This window comes from Ambystoma mexicanum, chromosome 10 (genome assembly GCF_040938575.1).
Source record: "Ambystoma mexicanum isolate Mex_15411 chromosome 10, UKY_AmexF1_1, whole genome shotgun sequence".
NCBI classification, from domain to species: Eukaryota; Metazoa; Chordata; class Amphibia; order Caudata; family Ambystomatidae; genus Ambystoma; species Ambystoma mexicanum.
In genome coordinates, this window is record NC_090932.1 from 739722137 (window position 1) to 739745732 (window position 23596).

The 23596-nt window shown below is 46.9% G+C and overlaps 1 protein-coding gene across 1 annotated transcript in view; it reads left to right on the forward strand.

Annotated features, from left to right (window-relative positions):
• Positions 1–23596, forward strand: part of EIF2A (eukaryotic translation initiation factor 2A) — a 627352-nt gene that overhangs the window by 548866 nt on the left and 54890 nt on the right. The window contains exon 13 of the mRNA XM_069618378.1: positions 9010–9075. Within this exon, the coding sequence (XP_069474479.1) occupies positions 9010–9075 (66 nt within the window). The remainder of the gene's footprint in view (positions 1–9009; positions 9076–23596) is intronic.

The following is a 23596-nucleotide window of genomic DNA, read 5'->3' on the forward strand; positions in this document are numbered from 1 at the left end:
CCCTCTATACAGTTGCCTCAAATTTAGCTGGGCCGCCGTGCCCAAAGTGCACTGTCTGTTCTCCAAACTGCACTGATAGGCCACTCCCACACTATACAGGTGTCTCAAACTTAGCAGGGCCGCCGTGCCCAAATCTGCATTGTCGCTAAGGGAGACGGAGACTAAAGAGAGCCACTGTTAGAACCCAACTACATAACTATACAACCCTTAACTCCACCCTTACACCCCGACCAAGACAACAACTAAACTAAAACAACTCAGAATCGTACAATGCCGCGCAAACGACCCACCCAGAGGGAAAGAAGAGAAGAAAGAACAAACACCCCGAAACTTCAACTAAGAACCGCAACAACAGAACACACCCCCACAGACAGGTTCAAAGATCGGACCAACACTGAAAGAAGAGACAAATCCCTTTACCTAACTCCATACCTCACTGAGACCTACTCACCAGATCGAAACAACACGACACCAAAACCAACTACACTGAACAACCTACCAACATCACGAAGAATGACAAACTCCACCAGATACAACATGCGCACAACTGAAGCGATAACACCATACATCACCAAAGCAAGAAGAACCCACAACCATGTCCCCTGGAAGACGAACCAGATGAAAACAAAAACCCTAGGCTAAACCTAGAAGTACTACTTGAGAACGCTGACAACCCGAAACCTGCTCCTGAACAAGATCAGAAAACGACCCTAGCAAAAAAAGGCAAACCAAGCTACACCTCTAAACTCCACTGCAATCTAATAAATGCAAGATCCATGTCAAAACACTCTACAGAGATCTTCGACCTACTCGACGACAACGGCATCGACATCCTCTTCATCACAGAAACTTGGCTAGACGACAACTACAAAATCACACTCCAAAGCTGCCTCCCAGCAAACTTTAAATGCCTTCAAATAAACAGGAAAAACAGAAAAGGAGGAGGCATCGCAATAGCATTTAAAGAGCAGCTAACAATAAGAACAGACGAACCACTCAACATCCCCAACTGCGAGTCCATGGTCATACACCTAACAACTAGCCCAAAAACCAACATAACATTCATCCTGGTGTACAGACCCCCAACTTATGATGCATCCTTCGTCGACAACTTCATAGAAGCCATAACCAACATAGCCATCAACCACGAACACCTAATCATACTGGGGGATTTCAACATCTGGTTCGAAGACAGTCATGCCAACTCCCAAAACTCACTGATTGAACAACTCGCCACCATGAAACTACGACAACTAGTAAAAGGGGCAACTCACTCGGCCGGACACACCTTGGACGCAATATTCGCAGAGGAAAAACTCATCACCATGGCACCGCCGATACAAATACTGTGGAGTGACCATCTCATCATCCCATTCGTAATCACTCTGCCTACTCAAGTCTACATCCAACCTCCCAAACTCACAGCCACCACAAAAAGAAACTGGAAAGACGTCAAAAAAGGCAACCTATTCGAACAACTGGAGTTAACCAAGCCCTCAACAACAGAACTAGACCTAGCTGACCTAGACGGGAAAGCGGAGATACTACACAAATGGATTGCAGATACAATCGACAAGATGGCCCCAGAAAAACCATTCACACCATCAAAAAAAAGAGCAATGGCAAAATGGTTTACCCCACTACTAAGCACTATGAAAAAGGAAAACAAAAAGATGGAAACTGAATGGAGGAAAGATTACAATCCAGACAAAAAAACAATGTTCCAGAAGCACATTCGCGCATACAAGAAGGAAATTCAAAAGGCAAAAAGAAAGCATTATGATGACAGAATCACAAATGCCACCAACACACAAAAAGGAATGTTCCGTATCATTAAAGAAATGAGAAACCCACCAGGCTGTGACAACACCCCAACCCCCTCGGAGAAACTATGCAACAACCTTGCAGACCACTTCAAAAAGAAGATCAATGACATCCGACAAACCATCCAACAGAGACCAACCAGCAGCGACTTACAACCAAACGAACCCAAATCAGAACCGCAGCACAAACTCAATAACTACCCTCAAATATCAGCAGAGGCATTCGCAATGCTAATAAAACACAGCAAGAAAGCGGGCTCACCGATGGATCCCTGCCCCCCGGACATCTACAAATCAATCCTCGGACAAGGAACACCAGCAGAATACTTCAGAAACCTTCTAAATCTATCACTGGCAACAGGGACAGTACCAAGGATCTTCAAATCGGCTTACATCAAACCACTTCTGAAAAACACAAGCGGGGACGTAGATGACCTCTCCAACTACAGACCAATCTCCAACATCTCCTACCCAGCCAAACTCCTTGAAACCTACGTATACAAACTAACCCAAGAATACGTTGAAGAACACCACCTGCTAGACCAAGCTCAAGTCGGCTTCCGACCCACAAGAGGTACAGAAACAGCACTACTATCCATCTGGGATGACCTAAAAACAAACGCAGACTCCAACACAACATCTGCCCTTATCCTGCTCGACCTCTCAGCAGCCTTCGACACAGTTAGCCATGACACCCTAACCAAAAGACTAGAAGACATAGGCATAACAGACACAGCGCTACGCTGGACTAAATCATTCCTAGCAGACAGAACTGAAACCGTCTGGATCAAACCCTTCAAATCCACCCCACGAGTCAACGACTGTGGAGTACCACAAGGATCCTCACTATCTCCATTGTACTTCAACATCTACCAAACCCCTGTAATCAGAATCTTCAAGAAACGCAACATCAAATGCTACAACTATGCAGACGACACTCAAATCATCTACAAGATCGAAGACACCCAAGCCGATCATTCAAACCGAACAGACTGTCTAAAAGAAGTCTTCAACTGGATGAATGCCAACAACCTGAAAATCAACCCAGGAAAAACAGAAATCATGATCATATCCAAAGACCAAGAGAAGGAAACCGCCATCCCGTGGCCAACAGAAATGGGATCTATACCATCACCATCTAAGGTAGTAAAAAATCTGGGAGTCCTGATGGACAACACCCTAACCTTAGAACCGCAAATAAACGCAACAGTCAAGAAATGCTTCTTCCTCCTCCACACGGCAAGAAAAAAATACTACCTTTCCTCTCCTTCACACACAAAACACTCACCATCCTCGGCCTCATCATGTCAAGTATCGACTATGCAAACAGCCTCTACCTCGGTATACCGGAATACCTACTGAAGAAGCTACAACGGATCCAAAACACTGCAGCCAGACTACTCCTCAAACTATCCAGAAGAGACCACATCACCCCGGCCCTAAAAACACTACACTGGCTCCCAGTAAAACGGCGTATCATCTTCAAAACAATGTGCATAACGCACAGGGCAATCAGCGGACAAGGAGCCGAATTCCTACAAAAAGAAATAACAATCTACAAGCCAACGAGACCACTCAGGTCAACCAACGAAATCCGACTGGAACAAAAACCTTACATCAAGAAGAAACTCTGAGGCACCGCTTTCTACCACTTAGCCGCGAAAACCTGGAACAACATCCCAAAATTGATAAGGAACACCAAAGACCACCTTAAATTCAGAAAATTACTAAAAACCTACCTCTTCAACACCGGAGACTAAAACCGAAACAACAATAAGACAAACGAATCATCAAAAAAGGACAGTGACAAACCGCTAGAACCGACAGAAGTACCCTGGGCACCAGCAGGGCTGACGCTGGACACAGGGGTCCACCCGCGAGACCCAGAGAAACGGATACAACTACTCCAGCCAACCCTTACCATCCCCCACCGCCCTCACAGCCACAACTAGGTCCCACGAGGCTGTGGAACAGACAAGATACCACCAATCACCACACAACCGGGTGTATGGACAATAGCAGCGGCGCTAGTCATGTGGAGGGGGGGAGGAGCATGCAAGGTTATTAAGGGAGCGGGCGGAGGGGACAGCTAGATCCTCAAACGGCCTCGAATGGAAAACCGGGCACGTACCTCCTGAGGCCCAGGGTGTACAAGCATCCCGTCGGGTAAGATTACACGAGCCCAACCGGTTTCAGTCCAGGATAGAGATGACTAACGAATACCATTAACAATTTCCTTCTCTGCATACACCTCTCAAACTCCAAACCAAACACAACCACAAACCTCTAGCGCAGCAAACCGCACGAACTTCACTACACTGCAACAACAAAACAAAAAAACACAGACTCGCACATCAGCACACGACGACTACCGGCCGCATACACCCCAGGCCCAGCCGACGGAACCACCGGGCTGAGGCTGCCAACAGCACATCACTGCAATCTTGCACTTTTCCAGCCTCCACCCACTAACCCACCATCCCCCCCCCCCTCTTTCAGAGCCGCCAGAGCGCCAGGGGACCACTCCGGTGGTGATAGTGCGCGGTAAAAATGACCTTTAACATTAACATGAGAAGGTTAGAGAATACAGGATAATGAACTGTATGTGAAGGATTCATACTTGTGCAGGGGTCACAAAATAGTGGTTCCTGAAGAGATGAGTTGCTGTCATGGACCTGGGTCATAGAGGGCATTTGGGTTTGGCAAGGACAAAAGCATTGATTTTTGGTAGCCTGGTGTGGATAAAGAGGTGGAGATCATGAACGAGTATCCTGATTGCATAGATGGTGACAAAGGCATCAAGGTGTGTAAGCCACCCATGAAGGTGCCCGAGAGTCTGTAGGTACGATGGGACGAAATTGCATTGGGCTTGTTTGGCCCTTTCAATATTGGAGGATCCAAGGATACTTATTTACTGGTGGTGATGGACATGTTATCTAAGTGGCCTGAGGTTTTCACGCAGGTGTTTATCGGACAATGGTACACAATTGGTATCTAAGGAATTCAAAGCATTCTTGGAAAAGTATGGCATACAACAAGTGAACACAGCTTTGTATCATCCCAAGGCAACGGGTGCGTGGAAAGATTTGATTGCACGTTGATGGATGTTATCACGATTGCTGTGGCCACAGGTGGGAATTGATAAGGGCTGTTATGTAAAGACCTTTTCAGTATAGGGGTTGGCACCGTTTGAGTTCTTAAGAGGAAGAAAGCCCAATAAACATTTGTGCCCAGGGTGGATGAGCAGATGAGGGAGAAGTTGCAGGTGAGTCGAGAGAAAGCAAAGGAGAGATTTGATGTGAAGAATTTCTGCAAGTTGATTCGTTTATGCCCAGGTGATTTGATTTTAGCATTTATAGAGCATACCCCGTAGGGTCCAAGCAGAAACTGCATGTAGGCGCAGATGTTAAATTCTAATAGATCATAAAGCACATCGAGCCATCACTTCAAACTCGGGTTCATTGCTAAACAGTTACATGAAAAGGTGAGTTTTTAGTAGTTTTCTAAAGGTGAACATGGATGTGGTCTGTCGAAGGTACAATGGAAGGGAGTTCCAGGACCGAGGCCTGAAAGATGAGAAACGCCTGTCGCCCCACGTTTTTGTTTTGACAGATGGAACTGTCAGAAGGTACTAGTCTGCAGAAAGGAAAGATCGGTTTGGGCAATAGGTTTTAATTCTTGCGGGGCGTGGCTTGGGCAGCCATGGAGTAGGACGTGCTTCCCGTGTAGCTCCGGAGGATCCGACAGATGATCCGTACAAACTACTTTTGAAAGTGCGCCATTGGTTCCAGAATCGAGCACACACGCATGGGAATGGATGATTCGCTCATTGTATGAAGATCGAGAAAATCGTAAGCGGGAGTCTGGAGGAATTGCTCGACGAGCGACGGCTGCTGTTCGGTCCATTGTCACACAAGATGGCCGACAACGAAAGAAACGAGACCAGGGTAAGAGGCCGAATAGAGGCGACGGCCAGGGGGAAAGAACGACAATGGCGAGGTGAAGGTGGAACAAAACCCCCGGAGGTTGTAAGCCTTGAGTCGTGAAAGCTGGGGTGCTGGCCCGTACGGCAGGGGCCCGAGGGCAGCAGAGGTGTGAAAATGCGGGCCGCACCACGACAAGCGCTCGCTTGGCATTGAACTAGTAGCAGCGAGAGGAGGTGGAGGATGCGACTGCCCGGAGACCACCGCGACAGTCGGTAAAGAACGGAAAGTACGGTTGGGGAGACACTCGGTCGCTGAATCGTGATAGGGGGACCCAACAAAAACCGGAAATGGCGGCGCGAGGGGCCGTGGGCAAGAATAAGAACAAACAACCCACGATGGACATTTTTGCGAAAGATAACTGTCTCCTGCGGCCACCGCAACCAAAGGCCCGATGGCACAGGCTGAGGACGCGACAGCGGCTGATAATCATCAGATTTTGGAAGCCATTACGGAGCTGAAGGAATCTTGGGGGGTTGTGATGATGGACCTACGTACTTCCCTGGAGGCTAAAATTGAAGCAGTGGGCATCGAAGTCTCCCTGCTGAGACAAGACGTCAGGGGACTGGCGGAACGCACAAGCAGCCTGGAGGGCGCAGTGAAATCGAACACAGACACCAGCACTAACAATACAAAGGAGATCCATGTCCTCAAGCAACAGGTGGCCAACTTGGAGTCTCGAGCAGAAGAAGCAGAAGGGAGAGCGAGGAGAAACAACATTCACGTGGTGGGTTTGCCGGAAGGCGAGGAGGGCCAGGACCCGACTGACTACATCGAGAACTTACTCCTACAAGAAATCGGGGCCGGTACACTCTCACAGGGATTTGCAGTCGAGCGTGCACATCGAGCCCTCATGCGGAAGCCGAGACCAGGGGCCCCTCCACGAGCGATAATTGCCAAAATACTGAACTACAAAGACTGGGAAAAAATATTGGAGTATTTTCGGAAAGGCGGAACAATCGAGAGGGCCTCGAGCACTGTCACGGCATACCCGGACTACTCTATGCTGGTCCAAAGGCAGCGGTACAGCTATGTAACTATCAAACGGAGACTGCGGGTGGCTGGGATAAAATATATGCTGCTGTACCCTGCGAAATTGAAGGTAGTTTATAAGAGCAAAATGCATTTTTTTGACACCAGAGGAAGCGACGACGTGGTTGGATCTGCAGGGCTGCCCGGACCAAGACACGGAGGAGACACAAAATGGACGTGAAAAGTGACTCAGACACGGTATGCATTTTGCTATGGCGGCGAGCGAACATCCCAAGGGCGCCTAGGCGAAGGCTGAGAACGATGGGCCTGGCTGTAAGGGGCTGATGTGTAGTTCCTTGATGTGCTATTGGAGCGGCAGGGCGGTAGCACCCTACCCCCCGAATTGTAGTTGTAGTTATAGTAGGTTGGCCACTAGGGCGGCCTCACCCTGTGGAGCTCGAGTACAGGTGAAATCCGGAAAGAGCTAGATGCGGGGGAGCCTGAGATCCAGGGATGGAGCTGGGCAACAGTTGGGGGGGGGAGAGTGTTGGGGAAGGGATGGGGGAGGCGGGGGGGAGAGGGAGCAGGAAGTTTGGTGTAAAAAAAAAAATTACAAAAAAAACAGTTTTAATTCTTGCGGTCAAATAGGCTGGTGCAAGGCCATGAATGCGCTAAAAAACCAAGCATAAAACCTTCAACAAGATTCGCTGATGAAATGTCAGTGAAGGCTCTTCCGATATTGTGAAACTGTTGCCTTCCTTGGCAATGAAAAAATCAGCCTCATTTCAGAGTTCTGTGCAACCTGCATGCTCCTAATTTGGAAATTTTGGACACCCATGAGAATGGCATTGCAGTAGTCTAGTTTTGAATTTGCGAGTATACCTACCAGAGTTGGACAGTCCTTTTCTGCAATGAGAGGCAGGATGGGCTTGATAAGTTTCAGATGGTAATACATAGATCTAACCATCAGAGGTTACAATCCATGCTAGATTGCCTGATGTAGTCAAGATTTTGAACTGTATCTGAAAATGTTGTAGATGTTGTAAAATTGAAACTTCCAGTTAAAGTAAGGAAGGAAGACTCCAGATGTTATAAGGAAACAGAGTTGGTCAAGGATTTGGGTGAATCGAACATGGTTAGAGGTGGAGGTGTATGGAGCAAGTTGAGAATTGCTTTAATAAGAATAGGGGAGCTGAATGGTGTTTGGTGGAAGGAAGGGCGGGCGGTGTTAGGAGTGTGCCTTCTATGAGAGCCTGCATAGTTTACTGTTGATCTTGCACTGTATATAGTTCAGGCCATGGTTATGTATAGCATCTATGGATGCCTTTGGTAACCATTGTACATAGTTATTTTGTTCCAGGCCTGGCATTCATGGAACCTGGAAAGTCTGGGGAGACCTGGAGTATGTGGAGGTTCCAGGTGAGACAGTTGAGATGGTGGGCTGGGCTGGGAGGTCGCTGCTCAGGACCTTAACCAAATAAACTTGAGTTATCTTGCTACTCATGTTTCCTGGAGGTTATTCATCCGTAACAACATGTTTGGAAATCTTCTAGTCGCATTAGTCTGATCCAAGGCTGTGAGTTGAAAGGTATACCCAAAATAAGCAACTTCTTTTAAACCTTATTTTAATATACGTGGATTCTGGGCAAAGGTTCCTATTTGTCATCTGCCGGGAGACAATGGGCCTCATCATGAGTTGAGCGATATCCCGGCGCTAATTGTGCCCGGATTCCACCCAACACAATGAGCATTACCGCAACTCGGTCCCACGCAATTTGCACCGGATCCCGATTTGAGGGGGGAGGTAAATCCCCATTCCCATTAGGTCTATTAGACCCAATGGGGGTTTCTTGGCACTATTAGCGTAAAATGGTGATTTTTACCTCCAGCAAAAACCTGGAGGTAAAACTCCCATTTTCCTCCCAACTCTTGATTGGGCGGGGCAGTAAATGCAGCAGTGATAGCGTTACCGCCGCATTTTAACGCTCCGCCCAACTTGTGATGAGGCTGATGTCTGATGCAACTGTCAAACGAAAAACAAATTGTTGATGGGTGTTTGTTATTTCCACATTTTGAGTCGGCTGTCTGTATTTCATCATTTGTTTGCGTGTATTCAGATCTAGGATCTTTCATGTATATAATAATCACGGTACATACCAAATAGATCAAATGGTACCCTAATTAAGGTCTTTTTATGTATGGATCTTAAAGGTGTTCTTTTTTTTCTCAAGAAACTAAAAGCCATCGATCAACTGAAAGAGCAGCAAGCATCTGGCAAAACTCTAGAGATTAATCAGGTATTGCAATTCACTGTTACTTCTAATTTGGATGCATTGTGTATTTGTTTTATGAGAATAATCCTTTTAAAGCTTTTTGACTAATGTTTTAAAGTTCATTGTAACATACAATATTCGTTGACTGTGAGTCCCAATATGCGTCTTTCTTTTAAACTGCAAATGTATCTCTCCTCCTATTTAACATTAGTCAGGTGTTTCTGTATTCAAACAATCTGTACTATTTAATACTTGAGCTTTAATATGTGCAACTGAATTTTCTTATGTATTTGTGTACATTTTACCTTCATTTTATATGTGCATACTATATGGTACACTGTTGTCATCTTAAGAATGTTTGCTAGAAAATTGGTTCTCCATTGGGATGGTCCTTAACATTCATAAACATAAAATATCTCTGCTTATGTGAGGCATTTCCAAACATTTTCTGAAAGAACAAATTCTTCTCAAGCATTTGTCTATCTGATGTTTGGTTTTCAAAAAAACAATATTTTCCAGAATTAGGGCCTCATCACGAGTTGGGCGGTAAAGCTGGCGCTATTAGCACCGGCGCTAATAGCTCTACCCCCAATCCCCCCGGCGCTATTAGCGCCCGATCACGGGTTTGTCGGAAGGGTTATTACCCATTCCCCATTGGGCTCATTCATGAATTCCTCATTCCCCATTGGGCCCAATGGGGAAAATTCACGCTATTACCGCCGGCGGATTTTCCGCCGGCGGTAATCGCACCAAAAATCGGCAATTTTGCCGCAGATTTCCCCCCAACTCGGAGCTGGGGGAAATCCGCCAAAGCCATGATCTGGCGGACCCTTAAATGCAGAGGTAATAGCTATGCGGGGAACGCCATGTACTGCTTTTCCCATGGTACAAGGGCAAAACTGTACTTCATCAAGTATCATAGGATCTTGTCTACTAATAATAAAAACTGTCCTTATTATCCTGCGCAAGCTCATCCATGCCCTTTTTCTTTGCTGTGAGGCATAACATAACCACCAACTACCAAAGAATCTCTGAACCGCCAGTTAAGCAGCTGGCAATAACCACTAGCTTGAATTTCCTGCTCTGTCAAGGACTTGTCATACGGAGGACCATCACATGATGATTTCACTTCCACACCTGCAAAGGATGAGTTACAGAGCTTCAGCAACAATGTATAAGCAACAGCAATATTTCACATGAAGCACAAATAGGCATTTAGCAACCATAACATTGTGATTATAAATGCATAAGGGACACCTGCAGAGCTTTCCAATGTCATTATTTCCTATGAGTAACCGCTCAGCCAACCAGAACACCCATTTAGTCTAAAGCCAAATAACTGTTCTGTTGTGGTTCGGGTTTCTAACTCTAAAGTAACAGAGATTCACCTAAGCGGATGGCGGCAGCATTGACAGTAGTTGGTACATTACATCTTGGTTGATTCTCACCCTACAGTGGTTATAGCATGGTATGTTGTGAGCAGTGATTTACAAGCAAGTGTGCTTGCAGGTTTGGCGAAGGGAGAAGGGGAGCGCTGGTCGGTTGGTGGGCATTGGGCATCATGCATATACATCTGAGTTAGTAACAAGTAATTACGCAAGGGTGGGCCATATGTCCTTAGGTTTGCAGTTCGTAGTTTGCATTGAGGACCAGTGTTCTTCCATATCTAATGCCCATGTAAGTGCCCACAGCGCCACAGTTGGGCAAGTGGGGCGCAGCCACAACAGCAGTATACATCGAATTGGTAATAACATACAGAGGCTTGCAGTTTGTGATAACTACGCTATAGTAGTTCGAATTGATGAAACAAACAGTTTGACGGGGTGTGTTCTATAGTGCAATTGAACATCTCTGACATGGTATTGCAGACCCCATTCCAGTATTTTCCCAGTCTCTGGCAACTTCAGAGCATGTGAAGGTATCCCGCACCATCAGCGTGACATCTCTTCTGGGGCATAGATCAGAGTGGGTGTGTGAGAAGAGGTGTAGTATGGCCGGGGTGTAGTGGAATCTGTGTAGTACTTTCAATTGTATTAGTCAAAATCTGGAGCGGAGGGATACTGCACGGATCTGTAGGCACATGGATTCCCAGATGTTGTCAGTGATGTTCATTTCCTGGTCCCTAGCCCAGGCCTCCTGGAGCTTGCTCAAGGGTTTGCTGCTGAAGCTTTGCAGCAGGTCATATAGTATGGCTACCCCAGCCCGTGAGGAGGTCCCTCTCATGATGGCTTCTAACAGTGGCTCGTCTGGTGGCTGCAATGGAAACTCAGCCCAAGTTTTTTCTTGCTGCTCGACGGAGTCCAGCGTATTGTAGCCAGCGCAGCGTTTGTCTACGTAGGGGGTCTGGTAGGTCCTGAAATCCAATAAAGGATTCCATGTTATACTTGTTGCCCACCGCCATGTATCCATCTGCCGCCCATTTTTCTGCTATTTTGCTTATTTTAGGGAGTGATGGGTGGGGGAGGGGAGTTACATAGCAGCAGGCCTCTATGGTATAGATGGGGGTTGTCTATCATTTTCCATATCTTGCTCCAAGCCAACGCTGTCGTAAGAACTGGGTCGTTGACTTCAGGTTCATTCCATTGCGCTGGTAGTATCAGCGAGCGGACATCGCGAGTACCAACGGCATGTCGTTCAATTTTCAGGTGTGGGTGTCTTGAGTCTTCGTCCAACCAGTAGGCTGCATAGTGTGCCTGTGCAGCGACACAAAGTCTGAGGCGGCCAGGCCGCCGTGTGCATAGGGTCTCGTCAAGGTATCCCATTTAAGCTGTACCGTGCAAGCGTGTCAGATGAAGCTGTTAATCGATATTTTTAGTGTATCAAAGAATATTGCTCCCAGCCACGACGCTATATTTGAAAATTGTATAGTAGTTTTGGGAGGATAATCATTTTGAGGAGTGACACTCGGCCAGCTATTGTGAGTGGGAGTTTCGCCCAAGCATGACATTTGACTGTTAGTTGTGGTAGATATGCACCATAGTTGCGGGCATAGAGGGAGGTGTTGTCACATTACAATTACCCTTAAGTGTTTCATTTCCAGTGGGGACCAGGGAAAGCCCATAAGGTCTGGTGGGGCGATGGTTGCATCTGTAAGTGGGAATAGCTCAGATTTGCGAGTATACGCTCAGCCCAGACAGGATTTCGAAAGAGAGAACATCTTGCATAATTGGTGCCAGGTGTGTCACTGGATCACGTATAATAGGGCATTGTCTGCATATAGTGAAATTATTTCTGGTTCCCCTGTTAGTTGGATCCCTTTCTGTGCTTTCTTACTGTGGATTGCGTCTGCGAATGGTTCCATCACTATAGCGAACAGTGTGGCTGATAGCGGGCAGCTTTGCTGAGTCCCGCTACATATGTCAATGAAGGCCTAGTACCGCCCACATAAACTGCCAGGACCCTGAGTCGAAAGCCTTTTGTACATCCAGAGCAGCTGCAACTGCCTGCGCCTCTGGATCGATCTGTGACAAAATGTTAAAAAGGCGTCTCAGCTTGAGTGCCGTGGAGTGGCCAGGGACAAAGCCAGATTGAGCTGGGTGAATAATATGTCCCATATAGGGGGCCAAACGTAGTGCCAGTACTTTAGCAAATATTTTTGCATCAGAGTTTATAAGTGAGAGAGGACAGTAGGAGCCACATTGCTCAGGAGACTTATCAGGTTTAAGTAAAACGGTAATCACTGCTTTGCATAGCATGAGGTGTGGGGGAGGGAGTATGCCTGAGGTACTGGCTTCTTCCCATAGGGCGATTAACCTGGGATTGAGGCAGGACTTGAAGTGTTTGAAAAACTCCATTGTAAGGCCATCTGTGCTAGGGGCTTTGCCGGATGGGAGAGCCTTGACAGCGCAGGATATTTCTTCGGGGGTGATGGGGTGGTTGAGGTTTTCCCTGGCTTCATCAGACAGTATCGATAACGGGAGGCTATCTAGGAATGTTTCTATATCTGGGAGGGTCGCCACGTCTGAATTGGTGTACAACGTGGAATAGGAGGAGTGAAATACTCTGTTTACTTCTGGTGTGTTATGAAACGTCTGACCCGACGCATCTTGCACTAATGGGATTTGGTGATTGCCTTTTGCTTGCTGTGCCATCCTAGCTAGTAATTTGCTGGGGCGCTCGCCTTTGCCATATTTCCTCGCCAGGACCGGGTTGTCTAGGAACTTCAGCTCCGTGTCCGCATGTGCCTGGAATTTGTCCAGTTCGGTTTTTAAGTCTCCCAGTACCAATCTGTTGGGTGCAGATGCATATGTCTGCTCTAGGTGGCGCAGTTTAGTTTCGCTATTGTGAATATCCCTGTTTTGAGTATCCCTGATTCAGTTGCTAGCGCAATGCTACGTATGTACGCCTTAAAGGCTTCCCAAAGAGTTGCATGATTATCAGAGCCAGTGTTTACCTCATAGTATTCCTGGACTAATTTTTCCATTTTGGCAGTAAAGACGGAATCTAGCAATGATTGCGAATTGAATCTCCACTGCCTTCTTATTTCAGGTGTTTCTCCTAGTGACAGTTTCAGTGTAACTGGAGAGTGGTAAGAGAATGTTCTGGGTAGTATGTCGGTTTTTTTAAGATGGTTCGCTAGTGTGTCAGATATGCACAGCACGTCTCTTTGGGAGTGGGAGTAGTGCACTGTAGAGTATTAGGAATATTTACGTAATTTACTACCCTCAGGCGTCCACCATCCCCATTTCACACAGACCCCTCTGCAAAACTAGGGCAGCCCTGGATCCTGACCGGTCAAGGTCTATTTCCATTATGGTATTAAAATCTCCTCCCCACAGTACGGGCACTAAGGGTTAGAGTGCCAGTAGCCCTATCAGCTCCGAGTAGAATTCGGGGTTGTAAACATTGAGTCCATACACATATAACAAAACTATTTCCTGGCCGATAAGTACGCCATGTAGTAGCACACCGTGTCCCAGTGGGTCTATGTGTGCCTTTCTATGACTGTACTGTATGGATTTGTGGATAATGGTCATGGCCCCTCTGCATTGAGACGAATACAAGGTATAGTAGCGTTGCGTGCCCCAGTTTTGAGCAAATCTCCCTCTGCCCATGGCCAGTGTTTGAGTTTCCTGTAGGAACCTTATGTGTACCTTTTGTCGTTCAATGTTTAGTTGAAATTGACACATTTTTGTTAGGTTTCCCAGCCCACGCACGTTCCAGCTCTCAAAATTTACCGGTTCAGCTTCCATTGGGCCACATTATAATATAGTCACTGAGTTTCATTGTGGTAGATGTTAAACATGCCAGCGGAATCGCTGCCCAGTACCGTTGCTTGCTATCAGCAGAAACACATGTCAAGCACATTTTTCAGAACTATTCCAAAACTTCCACTCCCATGCCTCTCCCAAACCAAAAAATGAACAACCCACACTGAACATCCCAACAACATTTGCAACTTTGCATGGGGGGCTGTACGTGGATTACAGCATGGCATCAGCGCAGCTTAACATTGCGTCAACGAACCAGGTTACGGGTGCATATTTTCAAGTGTACGACCACCGAGTAGATAGGCAGTGCAGAACTCGTATAGCAGACAAAACACTGACTCGCGTGCTATCACCGTTGCTATCAACGTCTCAGGATCTGTGGACATGGGTTTGAGAAAGCAAGAGCGCTGGTTAAGGTCATCCTGGGAAGTGCTTGTCTATGAACCTCATGGCATCCTCAGGCATAGTGAACAAGTACACCTTGTTGCAATGTTCTATCCTTAGTTTAGCCAGGTAGAGCATGGCATACTTCACATTGTGGTCGCAGAGCCTCTTCTTAGTGGCATGAATGATTTATGTTCCTGTGGCACAGTTGTTGAGAAGTCAGGGTATAGGTGGATCCTATTGGAGCCTAGTAGTAATTCTCCCTTGGCTCTTGCGGGGTATAGTAGCGCGTCTCTGTAGTTTAGCGCACAGACTATTATCAGGCGAGATGGGGCTTCAGGTTTGGGTTTAGGAGCAAGTGTGCGATGGGCCTGTTCTATGGCAAAATATGGTGATACTTTAGGGGCATTGAGCAGTGACATTCGGGTACGCTCCACATATTCTTCCATGGGTCCTGCAATGTTGTCCTCCGTCACACCTATTATTTGCGTTCTTTTTGCCAATGGATAGTACTTGTTTTGAGAGCGAGGTGACGTCTGCTCTTAGGGCCCTGACCTCGTCTTTGGTCATACCCACTCTGGTCTCTACTTCTGTGATGCGGGCATCGGATTTGCCCATACAAGATTTTATTGAGCTAATAGTGCCGCCAGATCGTCTAGTTTAGTGTGTAAAGCAGTGAACCCCTTTCGCATGTATTCCATCATGCTGTGTAGCTTGCTGAGTTTATGTGGTTCAGCCACACTACCAGATGCTCCTTCAGTGCAGTCAGCTCCCTAGCCAGTCCTGGGTGTGGGCTTGGTGAACATATTTATTGAGCTTTGCTTTTTTCTCGGTCCTTTTGTCATTGTGCTGCTGGTCTGCAGAAAGGGCAGTGTGTGACTGTAGTGCTAGGGGGAACCTTGGTGGGGCATCTGTGGCAGTGAGGTTGCTATCCGTTGGGCAATGCAGAGGGTCTGCTGCACGTAGTTTGTGTGTCGATATGAGATTTGGTCACAATCACTGAGGCTTGTCAATCAAGCGTGTGGTGTATGCAGCGGGAGAGGGTGCTGTTATTTACTTGCTTTGCATCCTTCTGTTGTCCACAATACACTGTGGTACGGGTTAGGTAAAGTGCATAAGTATTGCAGCACAGTTTGCAACAAGGGGTGAAGAATGGTTACATTGAGGTCCTATTGGCACCTAGTTTGGTATTAGGCATGTAGGTGGTCTGAGTTGGAGTAGCAGCGAGTTCTGTTGCATGTAACTGCAGTGTGCCGATATAGAGTTGGTCACAACCACCAGAGCTAGTCAATCGAGCTTTGTGGTGTATGCGGTGGAAGTGGTTACTGTTGAACACTTACTGTGAGCCACTCCGTTGCCCACAATTTTCTGTAGTATGGAGTGGGTGGTGCGTGGTAGTGGTGCAGCGCAGTTAGCACCAAGGGATGTGGAATGGCATACTATGATGCCCTCTCAGCCTGCTAATTTGTTGTTAGGTGTGCAGGTGGTCTGAGATGGAGTAGTGGCAAGTCCTTCCCACAGTGGGTCCCCAAGGTTGGTCACAGGATTGTGGAAGTCTGCACCTTAGCCGCATCTGGTGGTTAGCCGTGGGGACCGAGTGCAGCCTACAGGTGGAGAGCTGGATGTGCTAGTGTTAGGGCTCTGACAGTCGGGGAGCAGCTCAGGGACCAGTCAGGTGGATGGTGCCGATGTCGGGTCCCTCCCGTGTGAAGAGTGTGACCGCCTCTCGGCCCAGCCTCTGCCAGACGCAATCTGGGCAGTTCGGATAGGGATCAGTACTCACCGTCAGTACCGGCGATGGTTGATGCTGTCCGCTCGCCCACGTATGCTCTGATAGACCTCTGCAGTAATGCCGGTCTTAGGGGGAGTAAAGGCAGGATTTCGTGCATCAGGGGGGTAGTCCAAGGAGTGCACCCGTGTGAGGGTCAACGGGTGTCGGTGCCTCCAAGCTTTGGTGTCACTTGCCGTAGCTGTTGGATAGGTCCGGCTGCTTCGCAGGAGCTGTTTGCAGTGTCCCTTAATACGGAGGTGGCGGCCCTCTGGAGAGGGTGGGGCACACGGCCCGGCCGCTTCGCACTCACAGCCTCGGGGGAGCCAAGGGTTGCAGCTGCATCTCAGGAGAGACAGTGGGAGCCAGACTCGACAATTTTGTCGAATGGGTATTCCTCGGGTTGGGCAGCTCTTCCGTTTTGTGTTTTGCACCCTGTAATGGAGGATATGGGCTGCGCAACAACGCCGGGCTGCAGAGCTCCCCTCTCAGGTGGGTATCTTAGTCGAACACAACAGCGCACCCCTCCTCCCATCAAATCTGATGTTTTATCTATTGTGTGTTGTATTGTGTTCAAAAGAGGTGTGTGTGTGTGTGTGTGTGTGTGTGTGTGTGTGTGTCTGTGTGTGTGTGTGTGTGTGTGTCTGTGTGTGTCTGTGTCTGTGTCTGTGTCTGTGTGTGTCTGTGTCTGTGTGTGTGTGTCTGTGTGTCTGTCAGTCACACACACACCAGTGAAGAAACTTCTGTTGAACGGACGTTAAGGTGAAAGTTTTACGCAACAAAGCCCCCTTAACTTTTGGGCAGCGTATGCCACAATGATGACATCAGAGATTACATCACTGATGTAACATTGCTAAAAACCGGTGGTAAAAAAAATCTAGATACACTAACAGGGTCCATGGCACACAATGGTGTCATGTGTAGTATACCTTCTTTGCTTGGATCACTTTCTCGAATCCAGTCTGCAAAATCATCCAACCATACTCAGCACAACTTAGTCACAAACCAAGTTGGAGGACACAAGTTTCAGAGCATACATCGAACCGCAGAATGTCTTCTATAGCAATATTCTTTGATTCCTCTCATAGTAGGAAGGATATTGGTAATTTTGCCTTCTAGGACTTCATCCTTTTGTTTGTACCATCTAATTTGCAGAAACATTTTGAAATCTAGTCCCTGTTTGGTGTATGATCAACAGAATAGAACTTTGACCCCCCGCTGCCGGGGTGGACATGGCGTTTAACTGGCTGCCAGCCCGAGCTTTGGTAGGCCCAAGCGGCGGGCCGTCAAACGCCATGCCTGCCCGGGCGACGAGGTATGAAAAGTTATTCACACCTCGGGATTTCCCAGGGTGCGAATAATTTTCTTTTTTTTTTTATTCTGGCAAGAGCACCTATCCGTCGGAATGAAAGAAAAGCCCAAAAAATGGCTGCCGCCATGAACTTAGAAAAGGGACCTGGATGACGGCAGCCATAGGAAACATGTTCTAAAATGGCTGCCGTCACCTGAAAAGAGGGACCTGGTCCCTTTTCTATTTTTATGGCGGCAAAAATGTTTGTAGAATCTTTTTTTCCATAGACCGCAGCGGGAAGTGAAGGCGTAATCGCACTTGGGAAAGGCGGATTGTGGTTGGTCAATTAGCAGCCTTTCCTGGGTGCGAATAGCACAGTGTTTAAAATTCTCTTTTACAGAGTAAGTGAAAATTGTATTCAATATTGGTGTGGAATCTGGAATCCTCCGAATATATACGTGCACAACGGTATTCCAAGGAATAAATAGGTATTTTCCGACCATCCAATCTGTCACATTTTCCGGTGGGGGGGAAAAGCATAGGGAAACAGCCAGCTTCTAAAGTTCCCCCTCCTGACCCCCCCCCCACACTGACTGGTGCCCCTTTGTGCTAGTTTCATTTGATATAATTCAAGACTATCACCCATCTCTTCTTGCAAGTGTAGTTACCTTCAGCAACAGTAAGATGCTGAAATTGACCTTCACTGTTCTTCTCTGGTAATCCAACATCAAGTATCGACAAGTCTGGTAAATTCAGGCTGTCTTTATACAGTTCATTGCGACTGACTAGAAACTGTAAAGCTCCCTTTATCTTTGTGATATCTAGAAGCTGTTGCCATACCATTCACCAAAAAAAAGAATCATCAATATCATGTTTCACCCAGAGAGTGGTCACATTTTCTTGCATATTTAGAGGTAAATACACACCTTTACCTTTCATACCTTGCACTAAGGACTTATTTGGGAGTCTCGATGTCTTTGTAGTCTAACAATAACCTGAAAAGGATGAACCGTTTGCAATGCTATAACCTCAAACATGTTCAAATTTTGAAGCACAACCAGAGTTTCAGGTACATCCATGTTCTTCAATATACTTCTTGCAGGAATCTTTCCTATTTTTAAAACAGTTCAACAGTATTTGCACACAAATACTGCATCACTTGTAGTGAATCACACCTCTACAAACAAATACAGATAACGTTTCTTCTAAACATCATATGCACAGTCTGTTACTTTGTCTTCAAGTTTTAGAGTTTGTAACATGTGCGTAGACAGTACACACGAACATATTCAGGTTTTGCACTAGAAGACTGAAAAACTCCCATTACTTGGCCATACTCATGAAAAATGTACTCATGAAAAAATGAAATCCTTTGCAAGGATAGCATCATCAGGGCCACTTCCTACAAGTGATTATTCTTCATGGAAATCATATGAGAGGAGTGGTTTTTACCATCTTAAAGTTAGAAACTAAACTTTCTACACTGCGTAGTCAACATCTTATTTAACAGTGCAAGTGACATACATGGTGTTTTGCACTCATACAGTTTAAGAAGATACTGTATTTTGCTGTTTTTGTGCTTTTATGGTGAAACTGACATCTCCCTTTCTCAAGACAAGCCAGAGTGGCATCCATTTTCTGAAGCATCTTAATTTGTCATTGTACCGTTTCATTTTTGTGTAAATGTAAGAATTTCTTTAAGACTGTCCTTGTCAATATTACACAAGGAAGTACATTTTCATACTACATTTTCTTTTCATACTTGTATTGAACCCTGCTCTTCTTCATTTGCTTTTGATTTTTAGATTTCTTCTCTTTCAGAAATCATATTACCTTTCACTTCATAATCGTGTCCAGTTTCTGCAATAGCAAGCGTTGCATTGCATTTTTGAATTTTTGTTTTATTTGCTTGTATAGCGCACCGAACCCTCAGGTGTCTGGGCGCATTTCTTAAGGTAAAACATAGTTACAGAATATGTACATATGACAGAGTGGGGCAATCATGTGTACAAAAGTAGAAATAAACATTTACATAATTATACAGTGTGGATATATACAGCATGTACAGGTGCATGACATAGCTTAGGGGTAGAACAATCATGTATGCAATAAGAAATATAAAAATATGCAACATTTGTACAGTGAGGAAAATACAAAATATTACAAATGTAACTCAATTCACTGAAAAATCTGTATGTGAAGTGTGTATTGTGGTGTGATGGAGTAAGGAGGCTGAAAAGATGTTCTCGTTTTGGCTATATACTTTTATTAATACTCAAAGAAAGTAAAACTGTCTTTTCCTATCTCTAGAAGGGTTCTCCAGCATGGGATCTTATATGGATTGAGATGCTCATAAATATTCCCTGTTGACAGGCTGGGAATTCTCAGTAATATTAAACAGTTTTGCTTTAAGCTAAAAACTGCTTGTCGCTTCTATAGCCTATTGCTGACGATTTGGATCATACTGCCGCAGCCAATGACATTCGTCCTCCTAAACTCGACCCCTGGTGGCCATCTTTACAACATTAACGCATGTTTTTGTGTTGGGAGTCCTGGTGTTTCGCTCCTCGAAATATCACTGTTTTCCTATTTTTGTGAAGAAATGGTCTTCAAATCGTCTTCAGGTCATCTTTTCAGTCACCGTTGTGTCTTCCAGCAGCGGGGACCCGTTGCTGGAGGGGATCCTTTCCATCGTCTGATCTCCAAACCGTGTGAGACTGCACGCCCATGCTTTGGGCCTTTCTACACGCACCATGGCGGATACCACAAGAAAATGCCTCTACAAGGTCCTGCTCGAAATGCAGCCTGAAAAACATCTTCATTGAAGATCAGCATCTCAAATGCATCTACTGTTTGCAGCCAGACCACAACGCAGACAGATGTTACATCTGCCAGGCCTTCTCTTCCAAGACGCGGAGAGACCACCATAGAAGTTTAGTGCCATGAATTGAAGAAGGGGCGCCTCTGACTCGGCCTCTGTGCAAGTTATGCCTCATCCAGGGCCAGTAGGGCCAAAGAGCGTGCTCCCTCTGGGAAGAGGTAAATATCCTTTCAATGACACTTCCCAGGGGAAGATACCAAAGAAGGCTGTCCTCTCAAACTCTGACTTCTCCATCGATGAGTACCGCACCTCCGCTGCCCTGCTCTGAAAAGCACTGGTTGTCGTCGCCCTCCCTGTCGACGGGTAGCATACCTTCAATCGGCCAGATCCCATCTGCAAGAAAATGTTGACACCAGCTGCAAAAGCATAAGGCTTTGTCATCATGGACCCTGTCGAGGGACATCTTGGTTGAAGGACTTGTCTGCTGCTACACCGTCAACGACCTCATCCGCCAATGCTGTCACGCTATCAACGACTGCTGCGTTGCAACTTCATTCACGAACAGTGGCCTTCCATCGAACGACTTCTGCCGCAAAGACCACCATGGTCACTGTTTCCATGATTACCCCACCCAGTTGCACTGCCGCTGAGGCCTCCATCGCCGGTACCAGCACCATCGGTGGCGGCACCATTATCTGCATCACATGCCCCGTTGATTGCCTCCTTTCCTAGGGTCACTAGTTTGGAGATGGAGATGCCTCCTGCTCTCGCATTCCTCCAAAGACCATCCAAAGCTACACCACCCTTTGCACTGGCTCCACTGAGTCCTCCCAGAACATCATCCCCAGTCCGTTATTCAGTCCTTCAGAAGAGGACCTATCAGGATTCTACTCTGACCAGGAGCGCGCTCATTGAGGTCCTGATCCCATTCTGCCTGTAATTTGGCAAGGGGCTTAGCCGTCTTGGCCTACTAGCCCTTGACATCATGAGCCGGTCCAGACTCCTATAGCACCTAGGGATATATAAATGGACATTTTGACCACTCTAAACATGCTGGTGTCAGAAATCCAGCGGCGTCTCCCTGCAACACCCATGCCTGCTTCAGCAAAGAGTCCTCCGATACCTTCCCGAGCCTGCCTGCCCCCTCCTCATCCAGCCCCGGTGGTTCCTAGACAATTGCCTGTTGCGCTTCCTCCTGTGATAGAAGAGGCAGCTCAGACAGACACTGATACCATCATGACCCAGGATACACAGGGGACTGATGAGTTTGAAGACTATGTTCCCGCAGATGGAGAACATCCTGACATGCTCTCCTGGGACTCTCTGCCAGATAAGATAGTCTTGTGTCTTTTGATGATGTCACGGGCTGCTAAGCTGTTCAACCTCACTCCTGAACGAAGGCTTCCTTTTTGAATGGCGGGTGTCCTCCAGGAAGACTATAGTTGTGGTTCCCTTCCTGGATGACTTTTGGGAAGATGGCCTGTTGCTCATGAAGACCCCTAGCAGAGCCCCTGCTAATAAGGATCACTGAGTAAAGAAATACCGGGTTCTTGACACAGCCTTGAAGTGCCTCAGATTCCAACTATCACCACACTCTGTAGCCTCTGCTGTGGCTAGAAAAAGGTCCTCTAACCAATCTTCCTCTGTTATGGTTCCTCCTGATCAAGAAGGGAAGAAGCTGGATGTGACTAGGAAGCACATCATTACAACTGCAGTGTCTATATTCAAAGCCGCCAGCGCTTTAGCCATTCTCTCTCGAGATACGACAGAGAGCTTTGGTATAAGTTTTTGTCCCATCCTTGATTTCCTACCGGATGACTAAAAGGGCCTAACTTTGTTACACAAATAAGAGGTAGCCTCCCACCATGCGATAAGTCGCCCTGGACATCGCAGAGTCAAGCTTTCAGCAGATGGGCAATGGTGTGGCCTTTCGCCACCAAGGTTGGCTCAAGGCCACAAACCTCTGCCCAGACATGCAGACGAAAGTGGTGAACATGCCATTCGTTGGTGAACACCTGTTGGGAAAGGCAGTCGATGACACCCTCCAGTCCATAAAGACGGACACTGAGACGGCACATTCATTGGGCACTCTTCAGCAGCGGAGGTAATTCTTCCGGTCATCTAGGGGAAAGATCACGAGGTCCTCGAAAGGATACACCTCACCCTATCGCCAACCCCCCTGTTTCACTACATAGGAGGTGTATAAGGCACTTTCCCAAGCCTACAGAAGGTGAACCCAGCGTCGTCGTGCTCCAGCAACCAGAACACAATTGCCAAAGCAAGACTGACCCAGCCCAGGGCCTGCACCCTCACTTAAGCACTCCAGTAGGAGGCCAGTTATCGTAGTTTGACAAGCTGTCGCACAACATTTCCACAGACAAATGGATGCTCAATATCATCCAACATGGTCCCAACCTAGAATTCCTGGACAAATGCCCTCACATTCCTCCCATCCACAGACAATAGCAGCACGTAGCAAAGCTACTAAAGGAGGGTCAAGCCATGTTAAACAAAGGAGCAATAGGATCAGTCCCTCTGCGCCTACGGGGCTTCGGAGTGTTCTCTAGATACTTTCTGGTGTGTATGAAGTCAGGAGGGTGGATGACCCATTCTAGACTTGCAGCACCTAAGCAAAAATTCGGGATGGTCATGTTGCAGCATGTGCTTGGCCAACTGGAAGAAAGAAATTTCCTGTCGACCCTCGATTTGGAGGATGCTAACTTCCACATCCCCATTCATTGCAAACACTGTAAGTTCCTGCCTTTTGTCGTCGAGGGAAGACCTTACCAGTTCAGCCCCAATGGTGTTCACCAAGTGCTTGGTTCTGTTGGCAGCACACCTGCATCGTGAGGGAATCTACGTCTATCCCTACCTAGATGATTGGCTGACCCGATCCCGCTCTCATGTGCTGGCAATCCAGCACAACGTGTAGACCATCCAGGCCCTAACTGCTTTGGGATTCTTGATGAACTATCAGGAATCCTGCATCGTACCATCTCAGAATGCGCTATTCCTGGGGTCCCGCCTCAACATACTATTGTGTCTAGTGACTTCTTCAGAAGACAGGGTAA